Source organism: Micromys minutus (assembly GCF_963924665.1).
Source record: "Micromys minutus genome assembly, chromosome: 11".
Lineage (NCBI taxonomy): Eukaryota > Metazoa > Chordata > Mammalia > Rodentia > Muridae > Micromys > Micromys minutus.
The window spans coordinates 27112361-27126425 of record NC_137980.1 but is presented as its reverse complement, the minus strand read 5'-3'; the positions used below and the strand labels follow the sequence as shown (position 1 = coordinate 27126425).

The 14065-nt window shown below is 43.5% G+C and overlaps 1 protein-coding gene across 1 annotated transcript; it reads right to left on the bottom strand.

Moving 5' to 3' along the window:
• Nucleotides 1-8401: 8401 nt before the first annotated feature.
• On the bottom strand, nt 8402-13000 carry LOC308426991 (uncharacterized protein C4orf36 homolog; the record flags this gene model as incomplete). Its single annotated transcript, XM_080925005.1, has 3 exons — nt 8402-8535; nt 8753-8907; nt 12936-13000. 3 exons carry the CDS (start codon nt 12998-13000, stop codon nt 8402-8404), a joined length of 354 nt encoding a protein of 117 aa, XP_080781131.1.
• Nucleotides 13001-14065: the final 1065 nt, after the last annotated feature.

Below are 14065 nucleotides of genomic sequence, written 5' to 3'. Positions count from 1 at the left end.
GATGAAGGCATGGCCAGGGTAGCTGTTGAAGCCCCAGGACTGCAGGGTCATGCAGAGAAATTGGGGTTTTGAACCATGAAGAGAGCCCAGAAGAGGCTATTGGTGAAAGTGCATCCCAGTTGCAAATGAAGGCCCCAGCACTTTGGAGATTCTGATACCAGCAGATGACCTACCTGCTATGGTGGCATAGAGCTGGCCTGAGCTTAGAAGACAGGCTGTGTGTGCTGCAGACTAAAGAAATGAATGACCCAGCCTTGCTGGAGGTGCCTAGAAGATCGCGTGTGAGTTCCAGATATTGAACACTGAATAGGGGCTGGAAAAATAGCTCAGTGGTTAAAAGCTCAGACTGCTCTTTCAGAGGTTCTGAGTTTAAATCCCAGCAACCACGTGGTGACTCACAACCATCTGTAATGGAATCTGATGTCCTCTTCTAGTGTGTCTGAAGACAGCTACAGTGTACTCACAAATAAAATAAATCTTTAAAAAAAAAACACTGGATGATTTACACTGTTGGAGTTGGTTTTGCTTTGTTAAGATTGTAACTGTGCCCTATTTCTTCTGTCTTGAAATAAGAAAGTGTTTAGCTTTTTTCTTTTATATTATAGGAGCCCACAGTTAAGAGACTTTCAATTTTGGAAAGAGAATTTGAATTTTAAGAGATTTTTGGATTTTTACAGAGAGTATAAACTTTTAAGGTGCTTGAATTGGTAAAGACGGTGGGACTTTTTTTTGTAATATGTTTTATATTTGTTGTATTAGTCTGAGATCTTGAGAGAGAACAAAAAAAAAAAAAAAGGAAGAAAAGATATGCCTTTAAAAGTATTGTTTGCTAAGTTGACACGGGGTCAATCATGCTAGCTAATTCTTTGTCATCCTGACACAGGCTTGAGTCATCATCTGAAAGGAGGGAACCCCAACTGAGAAACTGTCTCCATAAAATTGGGACAATTTCTTAATTAGTGACTGATGTGGGAGCGCCCAGCCCATTGTGGGTGGGTGCTATAAGAAAGCAGGCTGAAGCAGTTGGTAGCTGCACACGTCTTTAATCCCAGCCAGCACCTGGGAGACAGTCAGGCCTGGTCTACAGAGAGAGGTCCAGGACACCCTGGGCTACATAGATAAACCTTGCCAGAAAAAAAAAAAACCGACAAAAACAACAATAAAAAGCAGGCTGAGCAAACAGTCGGAAGCAAGTCAGTAAGCAGTACCTTCATGGCCTATGACTAAAATGTGTTCTTTTCAGGAAACGGGGTCTTATCAAGTTCCAGAAGACAGCCAAGAGCATCCTGTATTGTTCATAGAAACTTCGGTACCTCCCTGCCCAACACTTTATAGGAAAGTGTCCCACGCCTGACAGTAAAATTTATTTGATAACCCATAGCTTCTGGGAGGAGCATTTTCTATCCATGAAAGATATCTCCATTTAAGACAGTTTTGTTCTGCATTTTAAATAAGCTTTGAAAATGGGCTTTCCATATGATTTTCTCGTATACCTGTTATTGGGAAGGAATGTCTTTTCTAGTGTCTTCTTCAATTTCTTTTTTCTGTTTTCAGTTTCGTTATGGGGTTCTTTTCCTTGGGTTTGTTTCAAGGCATACATTTTAGGCTGTTGTGAGTAGGGTTGTTCCCTTGATTATTTTCCCTTGATTTGTTTGTTTGCCATTGGTATATATAAAGATTAGCCATTTTTAGGTGCTGATTTTGTAACCTGCTACTTGGACAAACGTGTCTTTCAGGATTAGGAGTTTCCCAATGCCTGCTTCAGGGTGTCTCATACCGAATCATGTCATCTACAAATATGACTTTGGCTTCTTCCTTCCAACTTGTCTCTCTTGTTTCTTCTACGAGGCTGCTGTAGTTACAGCTCCGGCACTGTACTGTGTAGCAGTGATGAGAGCCAGCATCCTTGTCTTGTCCCTGATGCTTTTGAGTTTTTCTTCCTGCAGCAGAATCTTGACTACAGATCTCTCGGGTGTAGCTTTTGTTAAGCTGGAATGTGCTCCCTCCATTTGTGAAGGAGTGCTGGATTTGTTAAATGTCTTTTCTGTATTTGCTGAGATGCGCATGTGATCCCCGTCATGTGACCCGTCACTCAGACCACTTATGTGACAAATTACATTTGCTGACTCCAGTCATCCCTGCAGGCCTGCAATAAAGTCAGTTTGATCACTGGGAAGGAACTTTCTGATGTGTTGGATTTAGTATCTTAGTAAGAATTTATTTTCGCTGAGGAGACCTGTATGCAATTTTTGTTTTGGTCTTGTCTTGGATCAGAATTAAGATGCCAATTTCATGAAGAGTCTGGAAGCATATCCCTCCTTCCCTGTTTTATGGAGTCATTTGAGAACTTCTACTGTTATTTCTTTTTGAATGATGGGTAGAATCCTATGATCATCCTCCTGGACCTAAGCATTTCCAGCTGGGATATTTTAAGTCACTGTTTCCATCTCTTATTATAGATCTCTTAAATTATTTATTTTACCTTTGTTAACCATGGTAAGGTCATACATATGCTTTCAGATTTTCCAGTTTAGTGCAATGTGAACTGTTAAGGTAAGGGCCCATAATTTTCTGGATGTCATTGGTACCTACTGTAACCCCTCCCTTTTCATCTCTATTATTAATCAGGGTTTCTTTATTTCGGTGAATCTGGATGAGGGCTTGTCGGTAATGTGCCAAATGTTGTCCTCAGGCTCATGCATTATGGGCATGTGATTCTCCCAACACACACTCTTGTAATAAGTCAAACAAGCTGAGGACAAACACAACTCAACAAGAAGTCACACTCATGGTGGGCTGATGATCATCTCAATAGGTAAAGGCGCTTGCTGCCAACTCTTGCCATCTGAGTTCGTTCGCCAGGACCCAAATGGTAGCGAGAACTTGAGTTGTCCTCTGCCCTGGATATGTATGCCATAGCACATGCTTGAAAAGAGATGTACGTCATCAATACATATAAGCATGCAAACAGTAACAAGTGGACCTTTTTTATTTTAAAAAGAGATAATCTGAGCACTGACTAGCACCTTCCATATATGGCAACATAGTAAGAGGTAGTATCTTTATCTGAGAAAAAAAAATGTTGATAAGCCAGTTTTGGGGATTTTTTTTTTTACCATAGCAGCCCAAATACGGCAATAGTATTGACTGAGAAAAACAAACAGTCTAACTATATTTTAAAGGGAGATAGAAATGTTACTTTTGAGTTGAGGCTGGAGCAGAGAGAAACTACATATTCTTTTTTTTTTTCTACTAGTAAATCAATATATTGTCCCTGAACAAGAGAGAATCTCAACATCACAGTATTGTGTTGTTTGGACACACGAGAAGTCAGAGAAGAGTGTGCAGGTAAAGCTATCTGTCTCCAGAGCAAAAACTAGGAGGAGAGGGAGCAACTGTCTCCAGAAATAAATCTCTATTTGACTCTTTAAATCCACAGTGGTTTGATTTTTGGCTTTTCAGGCTCGCAGTGAACACCTGCATGACATCATCACAGGACAGTATATTTGTAGCTCTGCTGCAAGGTACATTTATAACTGGCTATTTTACAAGAGAAAAATAGACGGTCTTCTGAGGAAACCCAGACATTCTTCTTTTCCTCAAGAGAACACAAAAGAGGGATTAAAAGCCAGATGTATATACTAAAAACCTAGACATCTGTATCTTTCTTAAATCTGTTTTTTTTAAGACCATGAAAGCATGCAAACGCAGCGCCCCACAACCACAAATTATGCAGACAAATTTCCTGCATTTGGGGGACTCACAGGGGTCAGCACACCCCAAGTGCAATGGGAGAGCCTCGCCCTGGGAAAACCACCTGCATGATCATGCTATCTTCCCGGCCAGGTAAGTATTTAAATCTGTCTTTAAGGTATTAAAACTAACAATCCTAGCAGGCATTTTGTTCAGTAGACTTGTAAACTTTTGGAAACATTTGCAGTCTGTATTATCTATGGGACTTGATGGGTCAGGGAAGTAATCTAAAAGGAACAAATGAACATATACACTCGGCAACCAGGCTGTGAGCTACGAGTAAGCTCATAACGTTCATGTCATCACAACACAAAATACTAAAAAAAATTAAGATTCTTTTTATTTCTCTTTCTCTCTCCTCTCTCTCTCTCTCTCTCTCTCTCTCTCTCTCTCTCTCTCTCTCTCTCTCTCTCTCTGTGTGTGTGTGTGTGTATCCTGATAAGTTTTCATGATTTGCTTACAGGAATATTAGTGATAGGTTTGTTCAGGAAAGTATAGGCATCTTGCCAGCAGTTAAAATACTGAAGAAAATGTTTCCTATTTGCAATTCCTCTTGAAAGCTTGGACGATTTTCCCCTTTGAGAAAACGAGATTGGAAAGTCTCCCCTGCTGTCAGGGCATCAACAGGCTGAGCTCAGAAGCTGCCTGACCTGCAGCAAGAATCATGTCTGTAACTCTCAAGTCTGCGTTTCATCTTTAAATCTTCACTGACTTGTTTTGGCTGTTGCTGCTACTTACTTGATACCTGGATGACTGTGCTTAGACTCATAATGCTTATCTTTCTTGATACCGGGATGGAGGGGGTGGTCATAAATACATGTCTTACTTAATACCAGGAGGAATGGGTCCATAAAGCCTGCCTTGCTTGATACTGAGATAGGTGGATCTATAGTGCCTGTCTTATGTATGATCTTAAAATTCTAGAGTAGATGTCAATGTCAAGAATTGTTCAAAACAAAAACAAATGGCAGGCCTGCATTTTGTCCTCACCTTTAATCCTATACCAGGGAGGCAGAAGCAGGTAGATCTTTCTGAGTTCTAGGCCAGGCTACACAGTGAATCAGAATAGCCAGAGCCACCATGTGTGTCCTGAAAATCAAATCAGGGTCACACATATACAAGAACAACAAGTGCTCTTAACTTGCCATCTCTCCAGCCTGTGGAACTGGTTCTCAAAAGAGTGGTAGTTTGAATTCGAGGTTAGAGGTTACTAAGAAAAGAAGTAAACAGAACAACCCATTCCTGCATCAAGGACTGGCTCTGTTTTTTAATGCCTAAGTTTCAGGAAAAGTTATAAGACATGCAAGGAATAAGAGGAAGAAAAAAATAGGGTCCAAAGAGAAACGTTGCTGGGTGTGGTAGTGAACAACTCACTCCTGAGAGTTCTAGGCCATCCTGATCTATAGAATACATTCCAGAACAGACAGAGCTCTACAGAGAAATCCTGTCTGCCAATAAACAAACAAACAAATAAAAAAGGAAGGGAAAACGTGTCATCTTCAGCAACAGTGAGGTTGGGGGGGGTGGTCAGGCCCTTCAAACACACAACTTGGCAGGGGTGGCCACATAACTGGGCACTGAACTTTCTGATTGATAAGCTATGGAATGAACATTACCTGTGTATAGGGAAACTCCAGGATACTCTTAAGAGAAAGATATATGACAAGATTATCGGGAACTACACCTTTTAAAAACAAAGATAGGCTAGCACTGCCACAAACAGTGTGTGCCTTGGCCCTGGAACCCTGCCTGGGGCTGCAAGAAAATGAGAAAGGACAGATATACGGACATGTGCAGAAAAGCTTGGGTCTCATAGAGCAGCATACAAGCAACTGGGAACCTCTGTGTGTTTTCTATGTACAGAGAGGTGGAGGGCTTAGCTAGTTTCAGGAGCAGGTCTCTAGAGACAGAAGATGAAATTACAATACCAGTCTTGTGCACAATGGTCAATAGTCCACAAACGCTTGTACTTAAATCAGAGGAAGAAGGCTCTGGCAATTTCAGACCAGATTCATAAGGGGAGAGGCTTTGACAATTTCCCTTGGGTTGTAGATCTTTTGGGTCTGTGGTCTTGGTCTATGTCAACAATACATGTTTATCCAGGGAGTCAATCAGGGATGCTGTTTGCTCTCTACAACAGTGTCCTGTATTTGTCTCTCTCTCCTCTGTGTGTACACTTGTGTGAGTGTGTATATAGAGTAAAACATTCTATCTTTTGGGGAAACTTCTTAAGTATTGACGGTAAATAAGTTTTAAAAAAAGCTTCAGAAAGTCCTTGAAACTGACTAAATTTACTGGACTTCTCCCTTCCAGAGTAGATAAGCCAAAGGTCAAAGACTGAGTCCAGACCAGATGCCCAGAAGAAGTTTAGACCAACTGAGTCATTTGAAAAGGACACCCTCCAAAATGTTGAGCTGCCTACAGGCTGTGTAGTATACTCCAGATTCCCAGACTTGTTAGCTGTTACCCATGTTTGGGTGGGCCTTGGTGATGCAGTTGAGTATGAGTAATTTCTTGTCCTATAGGCAACCCTTCACCTACTTACTATCTTAGGGTTTTGTTGGCATGAAGAGACACCATGACCATAACAACTCTTATAAAGGACAACATTTAATTGGAGTTGACTTACAGTTTCAGAGGTTTGACTCATTGTTATCATGGAGGGAAGCATGGCAGCATGCAGGCAGACGTGGTACTGGAGAGGTAGTTGAGAGTTCTACAGCTGGATCAGCAGAAAGCAGGAAGTGACTGGATGTGACTTGAGCATCTGAGACCTCAAAGCCTTCCCCATAGTGACACACCTACTCCAATATCCCCTAATATTACCATTCCCTATGAGCCTATGGAGGCCATTTTCTTTCAAACCACCAAAATAATTCAATTAAAGTCCTGCTAAGTCTGCAGTTCAGCAAGCTGGAATTGGGTCATTCCATTACTTTGTTCAGCCATGGATTCCCTAATGTGTGTTGAGTCTCCATAGCAAAAGCTTTTACACACAATAGTGTGCATGTGTGAATATGTATACATATAGGCATGTGCACGCCGTGATGTATGTGTGGGGGAGGGGGGTGTCAAAGGACAACTCAAAAGAATCAGTTTTCATCTTTCCCCATTTGAGTCCAAGAGAATGGACTTAGGCACTAGGCTTGGCAGCAAAAAACCTTTACCAACTGAACCATCTCACTGGTCTGGTACCGTGTTTTGAATTAAAATAACAGGTTACATGACCTGAATATTCTTGTGCATGTGCAAACACACACATGTGCACACACAGAGACATATACATGCACATACACAGAGAGAGAGACAAAATTTTCACTCTATGCCCCAGGCCTCAAACTCGAAATCCTCCTGTCTCAGCCTCTTGCATGTTAGAATGGTAGATGTTCATACCACACCTGGCTTCAAAATGGATTTTCTAAAGATTTAAATAGTTCTGCACTCCACAAAGGTTAACAGAGTTGGCTGAACATCATGTCTTATACCTACATCACAGTAGTACAACAGGAAGTGTGCTCACAGCAGGGCTAACACCAGAGGAATTCTCTCCTTGTTCCAGGCAAGTCATGCAATCCCATGACCTGCTGTGAACAAGTTGTCACAGTTTTCACACAGACTCACAGAATCACCTAGCCCAAGTCGTCACACTCTTGTAAGCAGTTCAAGAAAAACAAGCCTGGAGTCTGTCTTTTTTTTTTTTTTTTTTTTTTTTTTTTTTCCTGCTTCTCAATGCTGGAGCCCCAGTCCTCACATACCCCCAAGTTGTACACCAGCCCAAGGCTGTACATTTAAGTATTTGCTACCTCATGGTACCTTTTATGAAGCCAGGTGAGGAGAAGATCCTGAAGAGCCTGTTGAGGGTCCTTTAAAAAACGGTGCTTAAATAAAACACTAGTATCCAAATATGCTTTACTAATTCAAATTCTAGAAAACTTGGTTCATACAAACTCAGTTCTCTCTATTTGCTCATTCCCCAGCCTCTCTGCAAATATAAATTTTCCTCTTACTTAAACCGTCTTTGTCCCTCCGTGTCCCTTTTACGCACATGTGCCACACCAGCTCCAGGTCTGTTGTAGAAAGAATATTAGCCAGAAGGAAAGCGGCTTGACATTTTTTTCCAGAAGAACAAAAGCAAAGTTAAGTCTTACTTTAAAGTGCCACATGACAAAAAAATTAAAAATGAAGCGTCATGTGAGAATGATAAACAATACTTTACCAAAAGTCGGTACCTATAGACTTATCAGAAATGAAATCTTAATCGTTTCCTTAACCAGAAAAAAAAATTGCAGTTTTTTTTTTTTCATTTTAAAAAAACTTCTGTCTGACCTTTGTTTTGAGAAGTCTCCTTAGGATCTCAAATGTCTCTTCAGGACACTGCCTCTCACAAGAACTGTCCTCTTCACCACGCCATCTGACAAGCATTCGAAACAAGCGAACACAAAATGACTCAACTCCAGATGCGTTTTCATCTACTTATGGGGGGGCTGCTGTGTGGGACACAGAGAACAAGAGTGTAGCAGGAACCTGGGGGCTGTCACAGGGTCCTCCGAGCCATGTCAGTCACATTGGCCTCATCACCCGTAGACCTGTCTACTTGACACTGTGAAAGAATCCGAGAGCTTCATCCCCATGGATGCCGGGAACAGGGTCACTTGGGCTGAAGTGGTCTTCTCAGGCCGACAGTCTTTTCCCTCAGTGAGACCTGGATGTCCTTACGCGCATTCTCCTGACACTTCAGTTTAGCCAAGCGCTTTGCTTCGTACTCCTTTTCCAGTGTCAGGGCTAAAAATGAATAAATAATGGCAATAAAGCAAACGAAGTCACCTGAGTGGCATCTCCCCCTGGCACCATCTCACAACTGAGTAGCGCACAGTAGGTGAGCACTGCTGAAGAATTAACTTTACTGAGAACTGACAGGAGGCACGGGTGTGGATACCAAGCTGAAAAGTTCTCGTGGTACCTAGTGGAGGATACATACAGTCACCGGCTTTAGACTCACATTGCACTGAAGGAAGCTGGCATTCCTGTTTGGTTTGGCTTGCCAAGAGATTCCTAGAACTACCAAATGCGATTTCTCCCAAGAACGGCAACTTGATGTTCGTCAAGCTTGTGTACCAGGTCTTTGTGAACTCTGCAAGGTCCCATGGTTCCTGTCTGAGGCAAAATTTCATGAACTTATTCAACCAGTTTTCACTGGGTGTGCCGTGTAAGCACAGATGATGTCTTGCCGCCTGCCTTTCCCTCCACTTTCGATTATGAAAGACTTTTCAGAGTTACCATCCTAACAGGGAAGAAAATCCTACTAATCAACTCAGTAAAAGTCATTGGTAAAAAGTCCAGAAACTGTGCCAGGGTTTGTCCGGTGCAGCAGCCTATAATTCCAGCCAATCTACAAATGAGATTGTGAACAGGAACTATGAGCTACAATGTCTGTTTGTCTCCCTGTCTGTCTGTCTCCCTGTCTGTCTGTCTGTCTTTATTTATTTTGACACAGGGTCTCATTGGGACAGCCTGGCTAGCCTTAAACTTCTATGTAGACCAGGCTTGCCACAAATTCACAGAGATTTGCCTGCTTCTGCCTTTCAAGTGTTGGGTTTAAAGGTGTACATCACCATACCCAACGATAATGTCTTTTGTGGCTGATCAAATAATGTCACAAGTTGGATATAGTGTGCACTTGTAATCCCAAGAATGGTAGGACATAACAGTAATCCTAGTACTTGGGAGGCAGAGGGAGGAAGACAGTGAGTCTTCTGAAGGTCTCCCTCTGATGGTGGCCTAGACTATATAGTAAGTTCCAGAGTAGAGCAGCCTGGCACAAATAGTAGAACCCTGTCTCAAAGACAACACAAGGATGGGGCTGGAGAAATGGCTCAGTGGTTAAGAGTACTTGTTGCTCTTTTAGGCAGTTCAGGTTGAATTCCCAGTACCCATATAACAGCTCACAACCTTCTGTAACCCCAGTTTCAGGTACTCCAACATGCACACAAACAAAACATTCATATACATAAAGTAAAATAAATAAATATGAAATAACAACACAGGACAGAGTGAAGGGTTCAGTGGGTAAAGGTACTTGCTGCTAAGCCTGACCACCTGCAAATCATCCCCAGGACCAAGGAAGTCATCACTTCCTGAACACTCTTCTCTGACCTCCATTCACACACACAGGCATACACATCCACAGAGATACATAAGTAAATGGATACTTAATTTTTTAAAACAAAAATATATGTGTGCAAGAATGTAAGAGATAATAGGTAGGTGAATGGATATAGGTGATAGATAGATAGATAGATAGATAGATAGATAGATAGATAGATAGATAGATAGATGGATAGATGGATAGATACATAAATAGATATATAGATGGACGGATAGATACATAGATGATAGGTATATTCACAAAAGTAAGAAAGGGGTCAGAGAGATGTTTACTGGTAAAGAGCACTTGTTGCTCTTGCTGAGGACCAGAATTCAGTTCTCAGCACCCACATAGTGGCTCATAGCCATCTGTAAAGTCAGTCCCAGGGAATTTACTGCCCCCCTCTGACCTCTGAAGGCACTGCATGCACATGGTACAGAGACAGACATGCAGGCAAAACATTTAACACTATAAAGAAACCTAAACAATGTAAGCCAGAGCATCATCACACTGGGCAGGCGTTCGGCTCATATAAAGGCTTTGGTGTGTGATCTTGAGAAATAAATGAGTCCACATTAGAAGTGACTGCTATGAACCTTATTTTTGCCTAATTCTGAAGGACACATAGCAGCTACATGTCTGTCATCTGCTGTCCTTAACACTCCAGCGCCATTGGCTTTAGTCTGAGTTGGGGAGATGGTCTGTGATGCATGGCACCCCGAGTTTCCTCCTCCAGTTTCATTGGCACTGCAACTTTAAGGCATGACTTAATGGTATAAAATTATTAGAGAGGCAGTTTAAAAAATCACAAGGATGTATTTATAAAGAATAATCCGTCCATTTAAAAAACAGACTTTGAGATGGTGCAGGCAGTAAGAGTGATAACCCAGGCTTGAGCCCTAGGATCCCTTGTGGATGCAAAGAACCAGCTCCATAAGTTGTCTTCTGATGTCCAGCATGCATGTGAACACACACACACTCACACACATACACACAGAGATTTTTAAATAAAAGTTATTAAAAACACAGACTTCACATCAAAGTCAATCAAGAAAGAAACACCTGAGGAGCTTGCAGCTGTAGCTCAGCTACTAGACTGTTCACCAGGCATGCATGAGGCCTGGGTTCCGTCCCCAGCACCGCATAAAAACAGTATTTCCTATTTTTCTTTTATACAGTGTCTATACTGTGCCGGTGGGTTTTCTGTGGGTTTGGGGTGTTTTGAGACTAATATATTTATTTTTATTTAACTGCCAAGTGGGTCTTTAATTTATAATCTTCCTGCCTCAGTCTCCCTAGTGGCTGGGTTTACAGACCTGTGCCACCTGATCTATAATTAAAATGATACTGACTAGAATGGCACTTCCTGTAGTCCAAGGTCTAAACCACACACCACTGACAAACCTGACCCCAATGTAATAAATCCTAATTCTTGGGAAGCCTGTTAAGGATCCACACTGACATCTTAGAACACTGTTTGAAAAGAAGACTTTGCTTGACTCATAATGGTAAATGTCACAGATCCAAGCAGAGAGGTTAAAGGGTAAAAGCCAAGCATGTTTGGGCCTTTTAGTCCCGACACTGGGGAGGCAGAAGTTGAAAAACAGCTTGGTCTGCCTGGCCAGTTTATGCAAACCAGCTAAGGTTACACAGTAAAGACCCTGTATTTAAAAAGAGGAGGAGGAGGAAGAGCAACTTCTACATAGCAATGCATCCATTCTGTGTTTTCTGTATCCCAGGTAAGCTGCAGGTCTTAGACCTGCATTTTTTGTTTGCAAGCCCTGCGACAATAGACAGACAGGCATTGTGTCACAGATGTAGGCATTAAGCTAAGACATGGTGTGCACAGATGCCAAGCTTGGAGCTCAGGGCTTCAGACTGAAAAAGTCCATGTTGATATACACTGCCTGCCAAAGAGGACAGGAAGCTAAAAAAAACAAGATTGATTGATTTATTATATATAAGTACACTGTCACTGTCTTCAGACACACCAGAAGAGGGCACTGGATCCCATTACAGATGGTTGTGAACCACCATGTGGTTGCTGGGAATTGAACTCAGGACCTCTGGAAGAGCAGTCAATGCTCTTAACCACTGAGCCATCTCTCCAGCCCGTCTATTAGCTTTAACTGTCCACTTGACACAGCCCGGAGTGGCCTACGAAGGGATCCTCAGCTGACGGATTTCTCAGATCATAAGGCCCATGGGGAATGGGGCCCAGCGCACTGTAGGCTCGAAGGTGATCTGGGATAAGGCTGGTTAAGCATAAGCCTGTGAGCCTGCCAGCCAGTAGCATTCCTCCGTGGTTTCTGCTTCAAGCTCCCAACTCAGGATTCTGCCCCGATTTCCCTCAGTGATGACTTTTGATCTAAAAGCATCCTGGGAATGAAGTCAAGTAAATCCTTCCCTCCTCTGAGTGCATATTTTAATTTTTCGGATTATTATGTCCATCTCATACATGCTTTATGCCCATTTGCTCCAATAGAGGGAGACATATCTAATGAAACCGGAGAGTTAGGGACTGCTATGAACCCAACCCACCTTGTGGGTTCTGGAAACCAAGGTTGGTCGGGTCCTTTGCAAAAGCAGCGGATGCTCTTAAGCCATGTCTCTAGCCCCTGTTCGTATATTCTTATAAAAGTGCCATTTGGGAAGCTGGAAAGATGGATCACCCATTAAGAGCACTAACTGTTTTTGCAAAAAGGACCGAGGTTTGGTTCCCAGCATCTACGGAGAGATGCTGTAACAAAACCAACTGTAAATTCAATACCAGGGGAATCCAACACTGTCCTTTGGCCTTCGTGGGCACCTGCTCAAAGGTAGTGCACCTACGGAGGCATGTACAAGCGCGAAATAAAAATAATTTTTCAAGTAGTCTTTTAAAGACAAAATCCAGATCCACTGAAGTGCTTTCAGATACTCCAGCAACTTGGTGTGAACAGAAGTGCCCAGCCTGTCTCAGGCACCAGCCATGGTCCTGTAATTGTGTGTGCGTGCGTGCGTGCGTGCATGCGTGCGCGCGCGCGCGTATACTTACACTTTATAACAGCTGCCCTTCAAAATGGTTTGTACTGTGTTCCTTCTTGGCAAGCCATACGCCATGACAAATGATCACAATCGTTCCCTTAGATGTAAGATCTGCGCAGCTCTATTCACTTTGCCTGAAAGAACAGCAACAGGCCTAATTAACAGCTCTCATTTGAGTATTTTTATAGCCAAATAATCAAAGACGAGAAGGAAGCATTTGGGGCCATCAGGAAAGTACATCGTAAACATTCACTGGATCAGAACCACGAACATAAAAGCTAGTTCTGTTCATTTCCAGGAAGTCGCTCGATCAGTTCAGTCACCATCTAAGGAGAGGGAAAGCCAGGAGAGTGTCGTCTGGAGCAAAATTGCAGTTGGCAACCCTGTAGCCAGCACGGTAGGCGGTCACTGAGCGCGCCTGAGTCCCGTCGCCAGGTCTCATAGCTGCGCGCCCTTGTGGCTGTAGTGGGGACAACAATCCGGCCCCACCGACCGACATGGAACCCCAGGGGTGCACTGGCCACCGAAGGGTACAACCCTTTCCTGTTCGCCGTTCCAGATAGAACCGGCTGGGGCGCGGTAGCGAGTGCAGGCCTCGCCCTCCCAGCCCCTGCGGCTCCCGGAGTCACTGTACCCCTCAGGTCAGCTGCACCCTGGCCGCGGCCCCGACCCCGGGCAGCGCGCGCTAGGTGCTCATGGCCGCGCACTCGTAGCGGCCCCGCCGCCAACACGCGCCCGCTTGCTTGCTCCTGCTCCTGCTCGCTCGTGTGCCTGATTGCTCGGGTGTCCCGCTCACCCGGCGCCCACCCTGCGTCACCCGGCGCCTCAATAAAGGGCTTTGTGTACGCGGGGTGGGGGTGGGGGGCGACCCAGTCCGTCCAGTAGGAGTCACTTCGCTCACGACAGCTCCGTGTTCCTGCGAAGAACAGATGGACTTCATATTGGCACCTCTTAGGGTCCGAAGCAGACCGTGGCACTATGCGGGAGGGTTTTGCTAGAGCTGCCCCTTGCTAACACCATGGCCTTCCCTGTGTTCCTCCTCCGAGCCTAAATGGCTTTGTATAGCAAAGAGGATGTCGTATGTGTATGTTTCATGAGTTATGAAAACTAAAGGCTAGGCCTGAGTCTCTAACCCACGGT